General features: G+C 47.6%; 1 protein-coding gene across 3 annotated transcripts in view; it reads right to left on the bottom strand.

Annotated features, from left to right (window-relative positions):
• KLHL13 (kelch like family member 13) overlaps positions 1 to 24772 on the bottom strand; it is a 119738-nt gene extending 94966 nt beyond the window's left edge. Inside the window, exon 1 of one of the 3 annotated variants that reach the window (XM_031945114.1) lies at positions 24387 to 24772. Coding sequence is in view for 2 of the 3 variants with exons in the window: in XM_031945109.1 (XP_031800969.1) it covers positions 23725 to 23756 (32 nt within the window). In the remaining variant the exon portion in view is untranslated. Of the gene's footprint in view, positions 1 to 23724; positions 23825 to 24386 lie in introns of those variants that run through there. The other 2 variants (XM_031945109.1, XM_031945112.1) reach the window with 2 other exon arrangements.
• Between the last annotated feature and the right edge of the window lie 233 nt (positions 24773 to 25005).

Genomic DNA, 25005 nt, shown 5'->3' with positions numbered 1-25005 from the left:
AGGGATGTTATAGTCATAGTGTCTACCTATTAGAAAGGAACTTTCTTGAGGGCAGGGACAGTATTGCTTTTTCTTGTGTATTTGGCATAGTCCCTAACATCATGACAAATGACTGATTCATTCTACTGTAAAAAACAAAATTCTAAAGCATGTTTTCCCTTCTAGAAACCATATGATAAATAAATATTTAATTCTTTTGCTTCCTGCAGTATAGGATGAAGTGTCAACACTATTCCGATGCTTTACCATCTGTATCGACATGTGCCAGCTCAACACTATCAGGAAGGGAAAGGAATAAACAGTTATTAAATGCCTTCTATGTGCGAGGCACTGTGCCAAGAGCTTCACAATTATTAATTCCTTTGATCCTCACAGCACCCCCTGGGAGGTAGGTGCTACTGTTATCTCCATTTTGCAGTTAGGGAAACTGAGGGCCATGGAGATTAAGTGACTTGATCAGAATCATAAAGCATCTTAGGCTGGATTCTAATCCAGGTACTCCTGACTCCAGTGTTCTATCCACCACCATTCAATTGTCTTCTATCATGTAAGGTAGCATCCAATATGGGCAGTTGTAGCAGCTAGCAGGCCATAACTAAATCTCTTTTGAGCAGATCCCGACACATCATATTAAACGGGGCCACATTTATCTGTGACGCTGTAACGTTTTATAACAAACACTATGGGGTCAGGTCTGTCTGGAATCTTTGAGTACCCAGCGCAGGGCTGACACACAGCAGGGGTTCCATGAATCTACATCCTGCTCCAAGCGCTGTCACGTCCCTGAGCCCCCAAGAAGTCAAAGAAGCAAGCCTGCAAAGAAGCCACCCTCGGGAGGGGGTCGTCACCACTCACCCACATTCACACAAAAGGACAAAATCAGAGTCCCTGTGTCATAGGCCCAGAGAGTGTGGATCTTTACAAGGGACAGCAGCAGGACTCTTGGGGCTCGGGAAAGCAAAAACAGAAGCTCAAAGTACAAACAAGCCTAGAACACACCTCTGGGGCCCTCAAGTTCCAAGGCCCCTTTCATCGGATCCCATGGATCAACACTGCAGGCCAGGAAGAGCACTTTGGGGGGGGAGGGGCAGAGGAGACACGGTGAAAGATGGCAGGGAAAACGATTGAGAAAAATAAGCAAGGCACAGGGAGTCTCATCAAGGCAGCACCATTGCTTTTCAGCAAACACCGGACAGACAATGAGGGTTACGGCACCCGGGGGAGCAAGTAACTGCCAACAGAGTTTGCCCTCCTTTATCCATACACAGCACCAAGGAGAAGAGAGAAGCCCCAAAAGTTGAGTTATATAAAAGTAATCAGATATATGGTCATTTAGAGGAATAGCTTATCATTCCTGGTTAATTACCATAGGAAGACCAGCTATTCAATTTACCAACGTGTCAAATGAAGCGGATTAACAAGTTTTATTTCAATGCCAGCATTAACTTCTCTCTTCTTCACTGCTCATGGCATCGGTTGACAACTCACACCTTAAAGTTACGGCAAACATTGCAAACATCGTGTACCAACACATCCCTACCAGCAAATGGAAAGACAGCCAGCAGACTGAGAGGCTCACGCCAGAGTATCTCAACTGCACAGTTACCACAGCCTCTGGAAAAGGAAGTGGCAACTCCCAAAGAGCCAGCCTGGCACCATCAAGACTTGGACGTGCTAGACCAAGCCGGTTTCCCGTTGATAGAATGAATAAACAAATGAAACAAGCATTCACAAAGCACCTACTACGTGCTAAGGGCAGGGGATACAAAGATACCAGCAAAATTAGTTTGTGGCCACGCGGACTGGATGTTCTCACAGGGAGAGGAGGCAGGGGGCATTGTCACAGATACACATGACAGCAGTAGACAGTTAAAAAGGGTTCAAGTTTTTATTCTGATTCAGAACTACATAAACCCCATGGCCAAAGAGTGGTCATCCGCAGTTGACAGGAGGCACAAAATAGGAGATCTCCCACCCCTGGGAACAGCATCAGCCTCTGCCTCTTGAGCAGCTCTTGCCCCAGTAGGCACAGCTGACCTCAACAGAAATGGCCATTTAGCCCTGGCACATGAAGCCCTGCAAAAAGTGAGTTTGGGCCCTGACCCCTAATGCTAAAAAACCTCCCTGCCTCCAATCTCTCTCAGCACAGGCTGCCACTTCCAGAAGCACGGTGATGTCAACAGGCCACTGAATGTGCTGTCCTGTTTATCATTCTCAAGGTAGTATTGATTGTCACTGGACCAAAGCCCTCTTGGTGGTGGGGGGGGGAGGCCAAAGGAGTCCTCCAGTCACTCTCCTCAAGTAACCTGCACCTCAGGGCCCAAGGGCTGAAGTCAAGCTTCTCAGGAAACACTTTAAATGGCTTAACCTCTCTGAAAACCTTATTAGATATGAAAAGCCTATGTTGGAAAATGGAAATACCTTGGGATCCCTAGGACATTAAAATCCCGCTTTGGCCTAAGGCCCCAGGCCAAAGGTCACTCTCCCAAGCCCACAGGCATTCACAAAAGGCCTCCCTAACAGTCCTGTACAAAGGAGAGGGAGGAAAGGAAGGAGGAGGGGAGGAGGAAGGGGGAAGAAGAGGGGAAGGAGGGAAGAGAAAGAGGAAGGGAAGAGGAAAGGAGGAGGAAGTGGACCGAACAACAATGTAGAAAGGCAAAAAGCAAAGAGTACATAGGAAGGAAAAAAGTTCGAGGAAGGAGAGGAGGAGAGGCTCTGAGAGAGCCCACCAAATAAATGACCTGTGAATTTTCCAATTGGCCTTGCAGAAAAGAGGCCCAGCCTGGGCCTCACTCCCTGTAGTGGGCAACCCAAGAGAACTCAGCAGCAAGGAAGTCCATCCTGTGTCTGTGCCTCAGTCTGGGGTGTTTCTCCCCCCCAAGGCCAGTATACAGTAAAAACTGGGAACTGGAAGCCTCCCCGGTGGCCCTGGGGTGTCCCCACCTGGGACCTTTCTGTAATCATGTCCTGTCATCACTAGTGGCCATCATTGCCCTTCTTTGATCTTGGGGAAAGGATTGCAAGCAAGGAAGTTCAAATTCAGAGGCCATCCAGTCCCAACCTTGCCCATTTTACACAATAAGAAACTGAGGCTCAGCTTCCCTAGTGTATTACCCAGCCTAACCCGGTAGTATGTGACAAGAGACAGGATTTTAATTCAGCTCCTCGGCCCCAGCCCCCATTGGCCAGTCACGCGCCTCTGGGACCTCACTGACTGGTCGCGCACCTCAGCCGGGCCCCCACCAGTCGGCCGCGTGCCTCGGCCCCAGCCCCCATTGGTCGCTCGCGCGCCTTGGTCCCAACCCTCACCGGCCGGCCGCGCGCCTCCCAGCACTCCACTGGCTGGCCGGCCACGCGCCTCGGCTGGGCCCCCACCGGAAAGTCACGCGCCTCGCCCCCAGGCCCCAGCCCCCAGCCCCCACGGGCCGGGCGCCTCAGCCCTGGCCCTCCCGGCCGCACAACCCAAGCCACACATGCCGATCAGAGATAGGAGGTGAGAGAGCTGACCTACACACCTCTGCTGGTGCTTCAGGCTACTTGGTGGAAGAAGTAACTGCAAACTGGGAAGAGTTGCAGAGAACCAAGGGAGTTGACTTAGGCCTTGAAATTCATAGGCAGCCAGGTGGTTGATAGTAAAAGGCTGCCCAGGTGAGGTGCCCGGAGATCTCCAGTCGGCAGCCCTGGAACCCGCATCTGTCCCATTGGCAAGCAGGCGGGCAACTAACTGCGTGTGTTCACTCGCGCTCCTGGCAACCGCTGGGATTCTAAGAACACCATCCGGTGCATCACAATGCCAGGCCTCAGGCCTGCCAGGAGGCCTTTCTGGGCAGTTTGGAGCAAAGCTTCTTAAAGCATGCTTTCTGCCCCTATATGGAGTTGTGTAATTGAATTTGGGGGTTGCAAAATGACATTTAGTACCAGTAAATGTTGGATTTGTATACCTACTGTGTATGCCCAGGATCACATAAAAATTTCTCAGATTAAAAGGAGTCATGGGTGGAAAACGTTGAAGAAACCCTGTTCTAGAGCATCTTCAACCTCAGGGGGAGGAGATGCAAGGTGCCCCTCAGTGCAGCTCTTTGTCATAGGCCATCTCTGGGTGCTTTCCTGGAGCACCCTGAGGTGCTCACTGAAAAATCTCTCAGAGTCCCCCCACCCACATCTCAGGGCTCGGGGAGAGCCTCAGAGGTCGGGGAGCTCACCAACGTAGCCCAGAGTAGGAATTCCAACAAAGGGTCCCCATCTCCACTGCGACACACCCTCTGAGGAGGAAAGCTGGCCTTCTCCTGCCCACACAGCCCTTCGGCTCAGGGACAGCTCACCTCAATAGAAAACATTTCCGCCACTAAGTCAAAATCTCCCTTCCATGATACCCCCTCAGACCTCCTCATAAGCCATCTGTGTTCCCTGGGGCCACGTGCATGATCCCCATGACGCTCCGCCCCCACGGAGGCATCTCTGGGCTAGGCTGGACATACCTAGCTTCCGCTGGCATTTGCTAAGGATCCTCACTTTGTACACTTATTTTAGAGCAAAAGTTTTGATTACAAAAGTCCCTTCTCTAAGGATTTTTCAAGCTTTTGTACAGTTTGGGGGAATGTTTGCCTCAAAGCTTACTCTCCTTATATAAAAAGCTCTCAGAGATAGGACGATGACCCCTTCTAGGAGCTTGAGGCTTAGAGCCAGGGCCCACGTGTAGGATGCCATGGCTAATGACTCTGCCTAACTCATTTTTACCTCTCCAGGCCCAACTTTCCCCTGGTGTAAAATCCAAGTGCTAGACTAGCTTTTAGCATCTGGCCCCATCATCTCCAGGCAAATGGAGAAAAGATGGAGGCGATATCAGATTTGATATTCTTGGGCTCCAAGATCACCACAGACAGCAACCACGGCCATGAAAATGCTGGCATACTAAAAAGCAGTAACATCCCCTTGCCGATGGAGGCCCGGATAGTCAAAACTATGGTTTTTCCAGTAGCGATGTATGGCTGGGACAGTTGTACAATATTTTATACAAACGGTGTTTAATGAGCAAGAGAAGGTGAATTTTAAACTAAGAACCACAAGCTTGAAAGGGAGCAAGTGAAAGCATCCATTCTTGAGGCAGTTTCCAAGAATATGGCTAGCATAGAAACCGAATTTTCGAGCTGTGCGATGTAGCCTCATGTCTGACAGATGACGGTTGGCGAGATGCAGATGACGGTTGGCGAGATGCAGTGTGTCTGGGGTGTTCCCAGCTGATGCCAGAATGAGCCCTGCACTCTGGTCTTCTGCCTTGCAGCCAGTACAGAGCCTGGCCCTCAAGAGCAGGTCTCTTTGAAAGAGCCATTGGCGAGCTGGCTTTCAGGGTAGCCCAGCAGGTAGTCGCTTGCTCTTGCTTCATAGCACAAGGCCCTGATTTGGGGAAGGCCTGTTGCTCCATTTTACTCTGTGACATAGATTAGGAGAAGCAGAGGAGATGAAATGAGGGGGCAGAGAAAAATGATTTGGGGATTAAAGTGTATAAAACATCCATGCAGTCTCTACTCTTCTTTGAATACTGTTACTCTGACTTGCTCTAAGTAATGGGTTAATTGGCAATAGAGCCATTACTTAGAATTTTCCTAAAAAGACTGGAAAAGCATGGTTCTGAGAAAGGAGCCATTCTGAAGCCTTGGCAGACAGATTGCCCAAAGGTCCATGGCACGAGCAAGGCGAAGACAAAAAACATGACAAACCTGCTTTTGTCAGATGGGGAAACTGAGAGTGTGGAAGAGACAGGGTTTTGTTTACAGTCACACAGCCAGGATTCTGAAGTACTCCAAGTCTCTATAGGCCTTCCAAGTAGCTATTTTACACATGACAGAGATTAGAAAGAGTTTGCCCTCAACATTCTGGGTTCAGTGGTATGGACTCCCCAGAGACACACTTAAGTGAGGAGGCGGCCTATGTGGCTTCGCCCATTCCCCAAACCACTCTCAGGAAGGCCAGCTCGCTCCCCTCAAAAACAAATTCGAGTTGTCCTTTGCCACTCAACTGTGAGAAGAAAGCAATGGGATATGGGGCCCCAGCACACCTCCCTCCTCCCAGCAGGGGGTCATTTAACAATTAACCGACAGTCAGGGCCGCAGTCATGGGTGCTAGGAGAAGCCACGTCAACTGATTTTCTGAGAGGGAATAGGAAACTTTGCCAGTTTGCCCACAGCAGGCAGAAATATTGAGCCCAAAGCTCAGAGACCAGTACTGGCCCCAGGGACTCATCTTCCTTGCCCTCCTTCCCCCTTCCTCTTCCTTCTCTTTCTCCTCTTCCCCTCATTTCCCAAGTATTTTCCCACCCATGCTATCATCTGCTCTTCCAAACACTCCTGACCACTAGGTGGATAGAGCTGGAGATGAGACCCTCTTTTTACAGATGAGGAAAATAAGCCCTGAAAGGCCAAACTGTTCAAAAGTTCAATTCTTGCCCCAGAGCAAAGCAAGGAAAGCCAATGGGAGAGGGGAGGAGGGCCTCCAGGATTACCACTTCCCTGTGGGGCGAAAGATGACCAGAGACACAGGAGTGGACAGAATGAGTAGAGTTTAGGAGCTGGGAGACCAGGGTGCTGAAGGAGGAAGAATCAGAGGCACCAAAGATGACACGCAGCTAGTAAGTGGCAGGGCCAAGATTCAAGCTCTGACTCTTCATCTACTCTAAAACAGACTGTCTACACAAAGCAGGCTGGCTTCTAGTTGTCTTCCCCTCAAAGTTACCAGGATTTCTTAAAGGCCTCTTCTCATTTCTCAGCTTCCTGGCCTCCTGACCTCCTCACCCTCCTCTTCCTGATTTTCTCTCTCAAACTTCAGGGATGCTTGTTCTTCTCTCGCACTTCACTTCTCACTCACTGTCGCTTTCCTTTGCTCAGTCTTCCTCAGTATCATACCACCTATCCCATGGCTGTTCCCCAAGGTTTGGTTTGGGGACCTCATCTCTTTCCTCTCTAGGGTCTCTCCCTTCTGATCAACTCCCATGGGTTCAATTACCATCTAGGCGCTAATGGTTCCTAAATCCAACCCCAGGCTCTCTCCTGAGCTTCAAGGCCAAACTACAAACTGCCTGTGCATGTCCCATAGGCATTTCAAACTCAACTTGTCCAGGCCAGAGTTCACTACCTTTCACCCCTAAAAACCACTCCTCTTCCAAACTTCCCAAGTGACTATTAAGGACCCACCTTCTTCTGGGTCTCCAAGGTTCAAGATTTCGGGATCACTCGACTTCTCCCTCCTTCTCATCTGCCAAATTTGATCATTTGCCAAAGTCTTATGGCTTCAGCTTCCACTTCTCTCTCACCACTACCTTCGTCTCCACTTACAGCAGCACCACCAGGCCTCCATCCCCCTTACCTGAACTTTTGAAACAGCCTAAAAGCTGCCTTCCCTGCCTCAGGTCTCTCCCCTACCCAATGGATACTCCACACATCCATGTGGCCCTCACCAGGCCTCATTCACCAAGTCACTCTCCTGCTTAGAAAGCTCCCATTATCTATTACCTCTATCACCTCGAGAATCAAACACAAACTCCTCTATTCGCCACTTCCAGTCCCTCCCAACCAGGCCCTAATGTCCCTTCCCAGCTTTATTGTATGTTACTCCCCTCTCCACTCTCCTTGGGGTCCCTTAAAGCCACAGATGAAGCTCTCCTTCACCTAGTGATTAAAGCCAAGCTAAATTCTGCTATTACTTTTAAGAACAAAATGAGAATAGTTCACTGTGTTTCATTACCTTTTAACAGCATGCCCTTTCCCAATGCCTGCTGGTCCCGAACATCTCCTATCAGAGATCAGACATCTGCTGATCTCCGTCAGCCAATACAAGGCAAACCCAGGAATAGAAAAGAAATCTCTTTAGACCTCAGTCCTGACGAAAAGCATTCACAAAGCTCCTACATGATCATCTACAGGAGAGGTAAGGAGCGGCTTCATTCATTTCAGCAAGATAAGGTTCAAGTCAGCTTCCTTCAGTGGAAGGGTGAGTACTCTGGTGGGGCTGACAGTACAATAGTACCGATTGAGACCCATCCCTTATTGTCTCAGCCCGTACAATTCTTTTCCACGTCTTTCCCTGATGTGTTCAAAGCTTTCCTCTGGAAAATCGGCCCACTCGCCTCTTTAATAATAAGGTAGATTTAATAAGTAATAAAAACAGATTTTATAAATGCTAGGCAGATTGGAGCATCAGGCACTTGAAAGGTCAGCTGAAAGGGGAAGGCGGCCTCTTGCAGGAAGGATCCTTCCTCATGGTCAACTGGAGCAAGAAAGGTGATGTTCAGGGCCACTGCTAAGCAGTCATCAACCTGTGAAGGTGCTGGGTACAAAGCAGACAAACATCACAAAGTACCAATGTCGGGATATGCTTCTGAAACGGTTTCAGGGCGGCCTGCAAGGTAGAAGCCAACAAGACACAGAGACTGAGGCCGTGCTGGGGCCAAGGACGCAGGGAGAGAGAGGCTGTGGCTCATAATATGTCAGAGCCTCAAGGTACATTCAGTGTACATGTGGAGGATAAGCACAGAAGGGTAGCCCTCAGCCTCTTACTCCTGGTCTTACAGCCTCAGTGTGCCACACTGAAAAGAACATCACTGAGCCACAGCAGATCTGGTCTCCTCAGGAAGTTCCCAACGTGAAGAGAGTCCCACCGTGACTGCCCATCTGGGTCCTTCTAGAAGTCCCCTTGGCTTCTCTGAAAAACTCCTGGGGGAGCCCATGCTCAGGTGAGATGCTCCACAATCAAAGCACGAAGCCACCGACGCACCGCGTGCTGCTGCCAAAGGCAGACAGGCTCTAAATGGAAGACCGTGTCCTTCTCACAACCCCTGCCTTCTTCCCAAATTCTGGGGGCTTCCCCGCTCCAGAGAGCCGCCTCCAGTTACTGCACTGAGCACTCAATCTACAGGCAGAAGTTGAGGTGTGGACTCCATGGCCTCTGAGGTCTGCATAATCCTGTAGGGGTCCATGTATTAGACAGCAACCTGCCCACTTGCAGACAGGCACACCTCTCTCCAGACTGAGTCAGATGGGCCCTGCCCAGGCACAGAAATTTATTCCAGGATATGCTAAACCACTGTGGGGACATAAGTTCCGACATAAAGCAAGTCCTTTACAAATGGGAACTAGTCCAACGGCCTTCCAAAGCCTCTTACTTTGATACTTCGAAGGTGTCACTCACGTCTTCGTCTAAAAGCTCATCCGGTATAAAGAGCACAGGACGTTGTGTACGTGCGCAAAATATGTCGGGGTACACATGCTCTGACAAATCCCACCGACGTGGAAAATGCTTAATCTGGCCCAGCCAGGTAGCATCCTGCCTCAGAGGCAGGAGTATGGGGGTGCAAATCCCATCTGACACCCACTGGCTGGGTCACATGGGGCAAGCCAAACTCCTTCCACAAGGAGACCGACAGCTGCTAATTGGAACTGAAGGGTGGATTTTGATCTTGAGAGAACTCCCTACCCTGTACGGACAAAAAGGAGGCTGGGGAACGGGGGAGGCCAACCATCCTAAGCAGTGTGGCCACAGGATAAGGAGGTTTTTGCAGCAAATTACACTTCTCAAAAGTCAGACAAAACAATGGCCACCTGAAGGTCTGGCAGGTCCTTCTAGGCACTCACACGTCCCACATACTCAAGCCCCATTTGCTGCTCTTCACCCACTATGTTCCATCTCCCACCTCCACACCTTTGCATTGGCTCTTTCCCATACCTAAAATGGTCTCTCCCCTTGTTTCCTTTAAGTTTCACATCATCTGCCACTCCTGCAGGAGGCCCTTCCCACCTTCCCTACCCCCCTCCACATGCCCCATGTACTCTGCATTTCTCTAAGTAAGTTTGCTTTCCCATTAGGATATGAGCTCCTCAAGGACAGGAACTGCCTTCTGCCTTTCATCCTCACACTTGCCACGTCCCCCACCCCACTCACTCCCTACTCATCTAACTCCAGAAGTTCCCTATCAACTCCAGGATCAAATACAAACTCCATTATTTGGCCTTCAAAGCCCTTCACAAACTGGGCCTTCTCCCTTTTCGCACACTTTACTCCCCCTCTTTGGATGCAATGATTTGAGCATCCTGGGCATTCCAGGAACAAGACACTCCATGTCATGGCACCCAGCATTTTCTCCGGCTGTCCCCGTGACAGGAACACTTTCTGCTCATCTCTACCTACCAGCTTCCTTTAAGTCTGAATTAAGATCCCATCTCCAGAAGAAGCCTTTCCCAATCCCAATGAACTCTAGTGCCTTATTTCTCTTACTTATCTCCTATTTATACTGTTCACTGGCTTGCTTTTTGCCTCCCCCATTAAATAGTAAATTCCTTAAGGACAGAGACTATCTTTTGCCTCTTCATATTCCCAGCATTTAGCACAGCACCTGGCACACAGTAAGAGCTTACAAAAAGCTGGTTAATTGGTTTCTCCCAAAAGTTAATCCTTTATAGCACAGACACACTCCTTTGCCAAAAGCTTGAGTTGCTTATCAAAAAATGATGAAAAATTAATCCTATGACAGATGACATATTCTAAGTTAACAATGATCTTTTTCGATGATTGTTGGAGGGGATGCGGGAAAACTGGGACGTTGATGCATTGTTGGTGGAGTTGTGAACGAATCCAACCATTTTGGAGAGTAGTTTGGAACTATGCTCAAAAAGTTATCAAACTGTGCATACCCTTTGATCCAGCAGTGTTACTACTGGGATTATATCCCAAAGAGATTATAAAGAAGGGAAAGGGACCTGTATGTGCACGAATGTTTGTGGCAGCCCTTTTTGTAGTGGCTAAAAACTGGAAACTGAATGGATGTCCATCAGTTGGAGAATGGTTGAATAAATTGTGGTATATGAATGTTATGGAATATTACTGTTCTGTAAGAAATGACCAACAGGATAATTTCAGAAAGGCCTGGAGAGACTTACATGAACTGATGCTGAGTGAAATGAGCAGGACCAGATCATTATATACTTCAACAACAATACTATATGATGACCAGTTCTGATGGATCAGGCCCTTCTCAGCAACGAGATCAACCAAATCATTTCTAATGGAGCAGTAATGAACTGAACCAGCTATGCCCAGAAAAAGAACTTGGGGAGATGACTAAAAACCATTACATTGAATTCCCAATCCCTATATCTATGCCCATCTGCATTTTTGATTTCCTTCACAAGCTAATTGTACAATATTTCGGAGTCTGATTCTTTTTCTACAGCAAAATAACGTTTTGGTCATGTATACTTATTGTGTATCTAATTTATATTTTAATATATTTAACATCTACCGGTCATCCTGCCATCTGGGGGAGGGGGTGGGGGGGTAAGAGGTGAAAAATTGGAACAAGAGGTTTGGCAATTGTTTATGCTGTAAAGTTACCCATGTATATATCCTGTAAATAAAAGGCTATTAAATAAAAAAAAAATCATTGACAATTCATATACTAAAGTGAATAACAGCTGCTTGATGTCTTAATCACTATATATGATATATATATATATATGTGTGTATATGTATATATATATATATATTAAACTATACTATACTAAATACTATGCTAAAACTTTATATTATATATATATATACATATACACATACATATACGTATATATATATATATATATATATATATATATATATAAAGTTTTAGTACATAAATCAACCTAATAGTATCACAGCGATCAATGCCTTATCTGATCTTATAGAGGAAGCTAGATGTTGCAGTGGATAGAGTTCTGGGCCTGAAGTTAGGTGGACCTGAGTTTGAGTTTGACCATAGATACCTTCTTGCTGTATGACTCTGTGGCAACTATTTTATTTTTATTTTTTTTTATTATTTTTAATAGCCTTTTATTTACAGGTTATGTGTATGGGTAACTTTACAGCATTGACAATTACAGCAACTATTTTAGCACTTTGTACCAAATCAGTTGCCTTGTCTGTAAGGTAATGACAATAAAAACATAAAAAAAAAAAAAAAAAAAAAAAAAAACCAATGATCTTTTTCAAACTCCACGGCCACTGTTGACTTTAGCAGTCCCCTTCTGGAAATCTCACTGGTGAGAATGTTCCCCCCTTCCACCTACAAAGCCGCCCACTGCTACACCTCAGTCATCAGTGCCAAAAGCTAAAGCAACAGACTGGTCTATGAGTAGATTTGGGGTCAGAGCCAAGCATTCAGAGTCAATTATTATGGAAAAAGTTTTATTCATGGAAGAAACTCTGGCAATGCACAGATTGGACTAGCAAAGTCAAGAAAGTCCACTGGAAAATTTCAAAATCCAAAGAGTGTTTTTAAAAAGTCACAACAGATCAAAGCCTCATTCATTTTACAAAAACCCTGCTTAATGGCACTGAAACAATGGTATTCTAGCTATTTGTAGAGAAACTGGGATTTTTTAAGTCATTGGAGTAAGGAAGTGTCTCAGCAAGGAAACTTCCTACCCCAATACAAATGAGTAACTCATCCTCTAACTTAAGTGTCGTAGAGATGTCTGGGTCACTGAGAAGCCCAAGTGACTTGCCAACAGTAAGTACCTAAACCAGCACGTGGCAGGCTAAATGTGTTCCTGATCCTGAGACTGGCCATTACCACTATTTCACAATCTCTTTGTATATAATAGATTATTTTCCAATTCCAATTCCAATCCAAGAGATTATTTTCCAAAAACACAACTGAAAGTTATCTTTCTGGGGGCAGCTAGATAGATGGTACAGTGGCTAGAGCACCAGACCTGAAGCCACAAGGACCTGAGTTCAAATCCTAACTCGGGCACTTAACAATTCCTAGCTGTGAGACACTTGACAAGTCAGTTAATCCCAACTGCAAGAGAGGGAGAAACTTATCTTTCTTGAGCCTACAGATAGCATTGCTGCTACATTTGATGGTTTGTAATTCTAATCAAAAACTCTTTCCCACAAAGAGGGGATTTTTTTCCTAGAAAGAAAAGTCCTCAGAAAAGCAACATGTAGTTCCCTGTCTCTAGGAAAGTCTTCTCATAAAATGGTAACAACTCAGAGGCAATGTGGCAGAGGGAATGGACTAGATTGAGATTCAGGAGAGCCTGGGATCCTCTTCTTCCTGGGACACATGCTGGTTTGGTGACCCGGGACTAGTCAACCTCTCAATGATTCAAGGTCAAAGATTTAGAGCTGGAAAGGTCTTAATCGGAAGTCTAGTCCAGTCCAGTCCAAGCCCATCCAAGTGTCCCTAGGCAAAACTAGGATTTGGATGTTAGTGCTCTGTGAAATCAGGGTTCCTATTATTGCACAAGGGAAGTCAGTGCTTCTTTAAAAATGGAAGCAGCGATGGAAGTGGCTATCTTCGACAAAGATCTAATTCAGTTCCAATTGATCAATGATGGACAGAAGCAGCTATACCCAGAGAAGGAACACTGGGAAATGAACGTGGGCTACTTGCATTTTTGTCTTTCTTCCCAGATTATTTTTACCTTCTGAATCCAAGTCTTCCTGTACAACAAGAGAACTGTTCGGTTCTGCACACATAGATTGTATCTAGGCTATACTATAACATATTTAACATGTACAGGACTGCTTGCCATCTGGGGGAGGGGGTGGAGGGAGGGAAGGGAAAAGTTGGAACAGAAGTGAGTGCAAGGGATAATGCTGTACAAAATTACCCATGCTTATGTTCTGTCAATAAAAAGTTATAATAAAAAACTGGAAGCTGCAAAAATCTCAGAGTCCAGGGATCAGCTTCTCTAGCATTCTACAACTCGTCCCTACTTGTCCCTAGCCTTTGAAATTGCCATTTTTCCAGAATATACTTATTAAGAGCTGGAACACTGAATTTGTGTATTTGAAAATCAAAGGCCTTAGTTTAAAAAAAAACTTTGTATGAAACCTTTCCTACTCCTCCTCCTCACCCACCCACACCCCCAGAGAAAAACAACCTTGGAACTATGGTTCATAAAGAACTATACCCTTCATCTAAGGCACCAAATCTAACATAGCTTCAGCAAAAGAGAAAAATAAACAAAAAACCCAATTCCCAGTTTTCCAATTCTTCCCACAAAGTGCCATCAGACTTCTACCTGGCTCCCCCCTCACTACTTCTGGGAGGCCCATGAGCAACCACAGGATTTAGGGGCAAGTGGGGAGCGCTTTAAGGATGAGGAGGAAGAAAAATCACTCAAACCCTTCACCTGATGGAGCACCCAAAGCTGAAAGCCTCATCACAGAGGCACTGTGGACAATATTAAGGAACGGTAAAGGGGCCCTGAATCTGGCTTTCTTCCTTTGTCCTACTTTAGAAATATGCAAACTTCTCTATGTATGAGTTCTATGTGCAGGTTCTTTCCTCTTATCATAAAGCTAGTTTTCCTATATGTTTCATGAAGTTATGAATGTCTTTTAACACTACTTAGTCTGATTTTTCTTGCATTGATAAATGTGGAAATAGGTTTAAAAGGATAACATATATTTAACCTGCATCAATTTGTTTGCTATCTTGGGAAGGAAGAAGATAAGGGAGAGATAAAAGTTTGGAGCACAAAGTTTTACAAAAATAAAAGTTGAAAATTATCTTTACTTGTATTTGGAAAAATAAAATACATTCGAGGAACAAAGAAACAAAAAAGAAGTTTTCACCTACACTTTGTCTTTCCTAATTGGACTGCCAGCTCCATAACCATGTAGAATGGAGCTGTTAAATATCCCTCCCTCCCCCGCTACCTCAAACAGTGCTCTGAGGCAGATAACCACGGCAATCAACAGGGTCCATATTTAACATGCTCAAGGCTCTCTGATGTACCGCAATTCAACACTTCCTCGATATTTGTCATCGAGGCATAACTAGCTAGTTTCTCCATTATACAATCAATCAGTCAGCACTCACCTTGTTTTCTAAGTAGAACACAACATAAACACATGTGCTCTATTAGAATTTATCAATACATTCTTACATATAATATGTAATAATAACTATATATATTTATATATATATATTTAAATCCTGACGGCCATCAGTCTCCGAAATTTCAATCCAACTGCCTTTTCCCTAGATAGTCAACAGACTCTCCCTCTCCCCTTCAGCAGCCTACTCTAACAATGCTAAAGCTTGGGCAGTGCCTATGAAGTGGCCCTTCAATCTGGAGAATGTGTGTTCCCTATACCCCAGCTCCACCTTCCTTCCCCTGGGCTCTCTCTACTTCCTCCCCTTCCCATTCTAGAGTGGGTTGCACTACTGACGGCTCTGGAGAGCCCGCCTCCCCTTCAAAATCTCCATAGTCCCTTTTGAACCTCAACTCAGCTCCTCCAGAAGTATTTTATCAACCACAAATCATATGGTTCTTAAACACTTTTCCTCCGTCAGCTGGAAAAGGTGTCATTTGTTAAGCCAAACTAATAATGGCAATTTTCCCCCAATGGCTCGAAAAGCTCAAAACTGCAATTTGATACTGAGTGTGTGGGAATCCCAGGCCATTTTGAACCAATACAAATTCCCATTCAAGGGAGTCCATCCATCAGAGTGACAGGCAGCAGGAGGCAAGTAACTTCTTTAGGCCTGTTCCCTATCACCGTCAGCCACTGGCAGGTAGGACACACTTCGAGATTCAAATGAATTAATTAAGAATCCTTTTCTGAAGAATATGCTTCCTTCCCACTACTGCTGCCAGGAGTACATCTGTACAGAAAACTGGATGCATTCTAAGAAGCACACTTTACAGGCAAACGAGCACATCCCCAGAATCCAGAAGCAGCAAGGCAGTAGTTTCGTTCTTCTTCCCTTCCAGGGAATTAGGGGAACTTTCTAGACATTCTGAGGGGGTTTTGTTAAAAGAGGAAGTACAGGAAGGGGCCCCAGAAAAAAAACACTACATCGGGAGGCAGAAGGCCTAACTTCTCATCTGTTAGGTCATTAATTAGCCATGAGACTATGGGCAAGTCACTTATCCACTCTTGGCCTGTCTCCTCGTGTCAAAAGTAAAATGATCTCTAACAAAGATGGGGAGGAAGGGAAAAAGTAGAGGAAAAGGAAGGAGAGAGAGGGGACGCTTAAGGGGAAGAGAGAGAAGGATGATTCTGGGGGACCTCTCTTTTCACCAGGACCTGATTTAGCACTTGCTTTTTCCATCTGTCTGTTTAATTATATGGATTGGCTGCGTCAGACCACGCGCCATGATCACTTGCCCGTCTAGCTCATCCTTCCAGGTAAGGTCCTAGGGAGTAAAATGAATACAGGATAGAGGTGAGGGATTCACCAAAAGAGCAAGTTGAAAAAGAACTAGGAGAGAAGTCCCATGAGACGGAACAAAACTGTAGGTTCTGAACAGAGACATCACCATTCCAAAGGGTAGAGGTCATATTGTAGGCCTGAGCCAGAATGCGGGAGTGGGAGTTAGGGAGGGTGCCCAATTTGAAAGCCAGGCCAGCCACTTGCCACCAGTTAAACTTGGACTAGAAGGGTGGTTGGCATTTAGGAGGCATTCAGAAAGCACTTTACATATAGTATCTCTTTAGTGCTCACAAAAACCCTGGGAGGCAGGTTCTATGAGGATCTCCATTTCACAGAGGAGGCTCAGAAAGGCTAAGTGACTTAATTGCCCAAGGCTAGGATTTGATACCACTTTAGCAGTTTTCCCAGAGGAACCTGGGACCTTAATCTCTCAGGGCCTCTGTTTTCTCTCCTGTAAATTGGGGTCATAGAACTAGGTGAATTCTAGGCTCCCTATGAACTCCCAATCTATGACTTCATGAATCCATTTTTAAAAATGTGCTGAGGCCAGGTGGCACAGTGGATAGAGCACCACCCCTAGAGTAAGAAGGACTTGAGTCCTGGCCTCATCTTCTTCCTAGCTGTGTGATCCTGGGCAAGTCACTGAACCCTGTTTGCCCCAGTTTCCTCATCTGTAAAATGAGCCAGTGAAGTAAACGGCAAACCATGCCAGGATCTTTGCCAAGAAAAGCCCAAATACTACCTAAACGATTCAATAACAATGGAATGACCACAAAGATGAGGATCTGGCCTGTTTCCAACTCTTATGCTGCCTCAGTCTGAGATCTCATCCAGGCAGCTAGGCGGTGCCAGGGCGGGCAAATCTGGGCTGGGATTCAGGAAGATGCGATTTCAAATTCTGCCTCAGATACTTCCTTCTGGTAGGATCCTGGGCAAGTCACAACCTCTCTGATCTTCAATTTCCTAAATGGGGATGAAGCTAGCACTTGAGATATGTTATCTCAAATGAGATAATATGGGAAAATTGCTTTGCAAACCTTAAAGAGCTAGAGAAATGCCAGTGAGAAATAGGTAATAGTATCATTTCTGTGTCCACTTTCTCATTCCAACCCTCCTTATTCCACAAGGTCCTTATCCCAATCCACCGAGTAATAACCAGAGCAGAGCTTGCAATGTGAAGGGCCTCTGGGAAACACAACTATGCAAACTCTGGAGAAGCTTGCCCAATCTTGCCTGGTAGGGAAGAACATCAAGAACCTATATTCCAGGAGGAGGCAGAAGTAATAGTTCAGTCAAGCTCATTAGTCCACCAATGGCTGGAAATTACCACCCCAAGGGCATTGCTAGTCTGGAACAGGGTAGAAAGGTAGATAAAAGACCTATTCTTGCCTCTCTTAGTGTATGGGCACCCTTGGACACGGTACTTCTCTCTGCATCAATTTCCTCAATGATACTGTAAGGATAATGACTGTTCTTATGAAAATGTTTTGAAATGTATGTATTTAAATACTCTCTACTGATGCAAGGCATCATGGAAGAAAAATGAGAGCAGTAGGGGAAAGCAGCACATTATAGAATCCTGAGCCCAGTTCTCCCAATCCCAGAGCTGACCTGGGAGAGGGTATACAGCTGACCTGGGGGTGGGAGGAGGGCAACACTCATGTGCCTAGGTCAGCAGAAGCTACTAGGATGATGAGGAGCAAGTGCTGACAACTAAGAAAATGACACAGGAGCAGGGCCTCCCATGTGTCTTACCACCACCAGCAAAGGGGCTTCAAGGGACAACCTTAAAACCATCAGCCAGCATGATCTGTAACAGAGATAAGCTAGAAACCTTCCCAATAACATCAGGGTGTGAAGCAAGGATGCCCATTACTACATTATACTAGAAATGTTAGCTACAGCAACAAAAGAAGAAAAAGAAATCAAAGAAAACAGACAATGAAGAAACAAAACTACCAATCGTTACAGATGATACGATCGTATACTTAAGAGAACACGTATAGAATCAACTAAATAGAAACCTGAAATAACAACTTTAACAAAATTATGGGATATAAAAAACCCCACGGCCTTTATTCATTAATAAATGCTAATAAATCATTAGCATTTCTTTATATGATCAACAAAGCCCAGCAGAAAGAGATAGAAAGAGAAATTCCACTTAAAATAACTATAAACAGTATATAATACTTGGGAGTTTATCTGCCAAGACAAACCCAGAAACTATATGAACACAACTACAAAATACTTTTCATACAAATAGAGTCAGATATAAAAAACTGGAGAAACAGCAATTGCTCATGGGTGGACTGAGCTAATATGACAATTCTGCCTAAACCAATTTATTTATTCAATATCCTACCAAACTACTAAAAAGCTGTTTGATAGAGATGGGGGAAAAAAACCAAATTTCATCTGTAAGAATAAAAAGTTAAGAATGTCAAGGGAATTAATAAAAAAAGAAGGTGGCCTATAAGAGATCTTAAATTATATTATAAAGCAGTAATCATCAAAACATCCTTGTACTGGCTAAGAAATAATGCTGGATCAGTGGAATAGATTAGGTGCACAAGTCAGTGGTCAATGACCATATTAACCTAATGTTTGACAAATCCAAAAACTCCAGCTTTGGGGATAAGAAATCACTATTTGACCAAAAAAAACTGCTGGGAAAACTTGAAACAAAAGAACCCAAACTAGGTATAGACCAACATCTCCCCATATACCAAGATGAGGTCAAATTGGACACATGATCCAATAAAGGGTAACTCCACGAGCAAATTTGAAGACCAAGGAATAGAACTGATGACCAAAGAAGAGATAGCATTACAAAATGTAAAATAGGAAATTGTGATGTTAAATTGAAAAGCTTTTATATAAACGAAACCAATGCAACTAAAATGTTTCCCAGCTTTCTGCTTTCCTTCTCAATCTTTACAGCAAGCATCTTTGATAAAGGCCTCATTTCTCAAATATAAAGAACTAAATATAATAAATAAATACTGAATCAAATTTATAAGTATACAAGTCATTCCCCAACTTATAAAATGGTCAAAGGCTATGGACAGGCAGATTTCTTCAGATGAAGAAATCAAGGCTATCTATAGGTTTATAAAGAAATGCTCTAAATCAGTTTTGATTAGAGAAGTGCACATTAAAACAACTCTGAGGTACTACACCTCACACCTCTCAAGATTGGCTAATGTGACAAAAAAAAAAAAATAGAAAGTGATAGTTGCCAAAAATGGAAATTCCTCAAGCCAAGCTCTGACCATGTCACTTCCCCTGCTAATGAAGCTTCACTGGCTCCCTATTGCCTCCAGTCTGAAACACCAACATGTTCTGTTTAGCATCTGTAGTCCCTTATGAGCTGACTCAGGCCAACTCTTCTGGATTTATTTCACATTCTTCCCCTTCACAAACTTCATTCATTTAACCACCATTCCACGGAGGAAAATTTCCCTTCTCTCAAGGGACTTCCATTATATTGGAAATTTTCATTTCATTATATGCCAGAGCTTTCTCCCTCCTTACTTTTGTCTCTTGGGATGTTGGACTCCCCTCAAGCATCACCCAGATGTCAACTCCTACATACAAAGGCTAGTTGTTACTGTTCCCCTCCTCCCATACAATCACTGTACATTGATTTACTTCTGTACTCCCATCTTTCCATCACACACACACACACACACACACACACACACACACCATCCTCCCAGAACAGAAGTTTCTTGAGAAATGGGGATGGTTCATTTTTGCCTTCAAATCCTGGGAGCCCATGGGAAATGCTGGCAGAAAGAGGAGACGGAATCTTGGACAACAAAGTCAGTACCTTCCCCACCACCCCAAGCTGTCCAGAGCTGCAGACGTTCTGTCCAGAGAATTCTCTTCTCCCTAAGAAGCCGTTCCACTCTTAAGATTTGTTAAGAAAAGTGGAGGAGCTATCAAAAACGGGCACTGTGTTCCTGAAAGGTTTGCATTCCTTCGGCCTTTATTCATTAATAAATATCTGAATGAATGAAAAAAACCATTTTCCCCTTTTTAAAATGTTGTCAGGTTTCCCATAATAGCCACAACAAGCCAAGTGGAACCATAATCTGCACGTGATTTGTAGAAAAGGCAAAAGGAGCCAACCCTGATCTTTAGGCATTCAGGCACAGGTGCAGCCCCCAGCACTTAACAACTGGGCTTTTTCCAGGGAAAGAGAATCTCAAGCAATATTAGCAAGAGCCAACAGGGTGGCCTGGTGCCAAGGCAGTTGGCGCTGGCGTTGGCACTGACATCAGGAAGAACTGAATTCAAGTTCCACGTCTGATTCGGTTGTGCCGCTCAGGGCCCCAGAAGGCTCTCTGAGCGCCAGTGGTCAGAGAACTTCATTAAGTGAGAAAACTTTCACACTGGGAGTTTCTGCCCCAGTAGCTCCTCCCACCAACAAAAATCAAAGGGCAGCCACTCCTCCTCCTCCGAATAAAAAACTTGCTGAAGTGCAATCAATATCTTGTAAAGCCCCAAAGGAAATAAGGGCCCAAGTCATGCCTTCATACATAAGGAAAAACACCCAGAATTCTGCAATAAAGCAGTGCTTTTAGAAGATAAAATATAAAATAAACCTTTTAGTTTCAAGCTCATAAACACTTCAAAAATACAGATTAACATCACACATTATTAGAAATCTCAGAAAGTCCAAGTGAATCATAGTCAATGTGATTTTAAAATGTAGTTGATTTTCTAAAACCTCTTGACTACTAGGAACCCCCATTCGCTTGGGAACTCGTTAAAGACCGGCTTTCCCTAAAACAGGAGTTTTTTCCTATTTTTTAATATCAGACTTCAGATCCAAAAGTGTGAGCGTCCTAGACAGAATGTCAGATTAACTCAATGGGTTAAGGAAACTTCAGGTCTGACCAAATGATTCAATAACCTCCCTCCCCCCCTCCAAAAAAAATTGGAGCATTTCTTTTTAGCTCTCTCTGAAAATGAGAGGCTGGAGCCCAATTGGCTAAGCTTGAGAGAACTAGGCTAAAATCTGGGCTTTGCACTTTAGTGGGAATTGACTTGTCTGCTCGGGTAAGCGCATCCCAGTCCCCCCATGAGGGCTGGCGGGACCCCATTCCGGGCCACATCTAATGGTTAAAGGAGGAAGCTTGGTTGAGACCAAGTTCCAAGGTGAGACAACTTTCCTCTCACGGCAAGACTTTTTTGGTTGCGAGGGAGCTCTTCTAGAGCTTTTAATGCGGAAGATCCCCAAAATGCAATTCTTAAACTATTCAAACAAACAAAAAAACCATCAAAATCCAAGGTCCTCTCTTCTCTTTCCCAGGCAAGGCACAACTCCTTATTATTTACCTTATTATTTTTACCTTATAAGGTTCACTAAAAACCCAAGGTCCTGCAGGACTGTTTTTGTCAAAAATTCTATGAGTCCATGAACAAAAAATCAAACCAATTTACAATCATCTCAAACCTTGTGGCTTCAGATCAAACTGTAAATTCACATTTTAATTTTAGCAAAACTAAATCATAAGTAAAATGGGTCCGATTACGTTGTGAAATCTGTTCGAATGATAAAATTCACCAAGACAAAATGGAAAATGCCTCCTGGCTTGGGGGAGAGGGGTATGCGTCCCGTGAACAGGAAAACTTACATCTATCTCAAGTGGCATTAAAGCCACCAAGTTGTGGAGTCTCTGGCAAAGAGAGGGATCGCCCTGGCCCAACGCTCTCCAAGGAGCTTCTTTTCCCACTAGCAAATCATTAAGAAGTAAGGGAAGGGATGATGCCGCTGGCTCACGTGGAAGACACAAAGAATACAAATAAGTAAAAGACTTCTCGGTGGCCCTCGGAAGCCACGTCCTTAGCACGGGACCAGACGGGTGGAATCTTTATTTCAAACTTCACACGAATCAAATAATTCCCCAAATGTCCCGAGTTTCTCTGAGCGCTAGAGTGTCTTTTACTAAAGCCTCCTCCCCGTGCGCCCAACGCCGAGTTCTTAGCCCGCGGGCTCGCGGGAGCTTGGGAAACGTGGGCCTATGCGTGGGCTCGGTCTCGCTGTTCCCCACCCACCCCCACCCTTCGTATTACAATCAATCATTGGGTTTCCCTGGCGGAACGGACAGGAAACTACAAAGTCTTGATTGGCCCCGGAGCAAACTCCCTGGGGAAGCAACAGCCCGTTCCTCACAATGTTCTTCCCCGCGCCTTCCGACTTTGCAAAGCGTGTCCCGGAGAAATGGCCAATGAGGGTGCTTGGAAGGGCTTGGATTTGTCGCTGAGAAAACGACAGCCTGAGCTGCCCCCCCCCCCTCCCGCCCCCAAACGGGCCGCTTCCCTGCCGGGGCCGCTCGCGCTCTTCGGCTCGCTCACCGTTGCCAGCGCCCGGTGCCCGGCTGCCCGTGCCCAGCTTCGCGCGAAGTGGGCTCTGGGGGGCGGGGCGGGGCGGGCAGGAATAACGTGCCGCTGCCGAGATGCTGCTAGACAGACTGGCCTCATTAAAATTTCGTGCAAAATGTAACCTTTGGCCAATGTTTTTGTTTGTTTGGCTGAGACCGCAGCCCCGCACCTGGCTACCGGAGGCCCCCTGTTCTTCTCCACCTTCCCGGGGGGAGGGGAAGGGGGAAGCGGCAAAAAGGCGGGGGCAGGAAGGGCATGGATCGCCGGGCTACGGCTGTTGCAAAGGGGGAGTCGGATGGAACACTACCGGGTCCGAGTAGGAGGGAAGGAGGGAAGCCCAATGGGGGGGGGGGGGCCTGAGCTCTGAGCCCGCCGGGGGGGGGGGGTTGTAGGGAACACTAGGAACACGGGGTCCGAGGGGGGGGTGGGGTTGGGTGGAACAGTAAGGACACGGAGTCCGGGGGGGGGAGGGTTGGATGGAACACTGCGGCCACGGAGCGGGGGGTGGAGGATGGACCGTGGGGGGACCCCACGAGGTGGGGGGGCGGGGAGGGACTAGTAGGGACGCGGGATCGAACCCTAAACTCGAGGAATCCCGGAAGGGGGAAGCCGAGCGCTGGTCCTACTAAACCCCCGGACCGGAGGGAATAACTAACTGTTCGGGCAAAAGCTGAAACGGGACAAACACTTGCCGGACCCGTGGGGTCCGGGGCCAGCGAGCGGTCGCCCTTCCCCTCCCGGGGCTCCCTCGAGCCGCCAGTTTACAAAGTCTAGCTCTGGCCGTCCTTGCCCCGGACAGGTGCCCGGCCAGGGAACGGCGCCTTTTCGTCTCCCCCGTTTAAACGCTAATCACACCATCCTCTGTGCTCCAGTGCTTTTCATAAACGGTTTTTAAGTCCGCACCAGTATAAACGTTTGGGGGACGCAAAGCGGAACCGCCGACCCCCCCCCCCCCCGCCCGGGTCAGTCTCTGCCTTTCCCCTGCCGCGCCCCGCTAGCCCGTCCAGGCCCCCCTCCCCACTCCCGGCCGCCCCACATCCGGGGGCGAAGGCCCAGGTACCCCGAAACTGCTAGGGAAGTTCCATCTCTCCCACAGAGGCGCCCCGCAAAGAGAGAAACTTGCCGAGTACCTTAGGTGGTATCTGTTCAAGAACCATTCCATCACGCACGCACCCCGCACGGTCCCACGCCCGGCTCGGGAAAAGCGCTCGCCCAAAGAAGCCGCTCCAAGCCGCCGGACAAGCGTCGCCGAGAAGAAGGGGCGGGGGGGGGGGAGCGGAAGGAGAGTGGGAGTGCGCGGGCCGGCCCCGACCCCCAACTTGCAAGGAGGTGAGCGGAGCGCTCGGGATATGCACGGCTCGCTCCGGGGTCGGAAGCGCTCTGAGGAGAAAAAGGGGAGGGGGGCGCGGGAGCGAGACCAGGGGACGTCTCGGACTCCCGCTCCGCGCTCCCACCCAGTGTCCGAGGCCAGGGGTCAGAGGTGGGCAACAACGCCCATGCCGATTGGGAGGGTGAGAACGAGGCTAAGAAGGGCCCGGGGGGGGGGGCGCGAAAGCCAAGGGGAGGGGGTAGCAAGATGGGGAGGACAGAGGCGGGGGAGGGACTTAGCCAAGGAAGGGGGAGAACCAGAGGAGGGGGCAGCCAAAGGAGGGGGCGGGGTGGGGGGGAGCCAGAGGAGGTTCCCTGGGGACGCGGGCTCCGGCTCCCCTTCTCCGCTCCCCGGAGCGCTTCCCCCTCCAGCCTGGCGGGTCTCGGGACCCGCACACCCCCTGTCCCGCCGAGGATCACTCACCCGGGTCTGAAGCGTGGCCGTCGGGCCGCTTCTCGTCCGGGGCACGACTGAGCGGGTATCGGGGAGCCGGCACCCGCGGCTCAGGGGCAGAGGAGAGGGAGCGACGGGCAGGCGATCTCTTCCCTAGCCCTGCCCGCTCCCCGCGCGTGTCTCCCTCGGGCTGGCACCTCCGCTCGCCGCCCGGGCTCCGGGAGTCCTGCGAACCGCGGCCGCTCCGCTTCCCGTGCCCCGTCCCGTCCTAGGCTGTCGCGCCGTCCCCAGCCCCGCCGAGAGGTGCTCGATCCCCGGAGCCCGAGCCGGCCCGGCGGGCGCTTCGCTTCTTCGGCCCCGAAGTTCCAGTCCTTGGCAGCCCCCTAGCCCGGGAGCCGCCGCCGCCGCCGCCGCCGCCGCCGCGCCTCCGTCTGACCTCCCGGGGAGTGGAGCGAGCCTAGAAGGGGCCGGCCGGCCGGCCGGGGGGCGGGGGGAGGGAGGAGCGGGGAAACATGGCGGCGGGGGCGGCCCCGGCGGCGCTTGCGCGGGAGGGCGGGGGCTGGGAGGGGCGGCGCGCCGTCCCGCCGTGGCACCGGACCCGGGACCAGCCGCGGGGGGCCCCCCGGCGCTCTGGGGCCCGCACTCCCGG

The sequence above is a fragment of the Sarcophilus harrisii genome, chromosome X (assembly GCF_902635505.1).
Source record: "Sarcophilus harrisii chromosome X, mSarHar1.11, whole genome shotgun sequence".
Lineage (NCBI taxonomy): Eukaryota > Metazoa > Chordata > Mammalia > Dasyuromorphia > Dasyuridae > Sarcophilus > Sarcophilus harrisii.
Note: the sequence above shows the minus strand (reverse complement) of the source record. Positions and strands in the feature narration are given on the sequence as shown.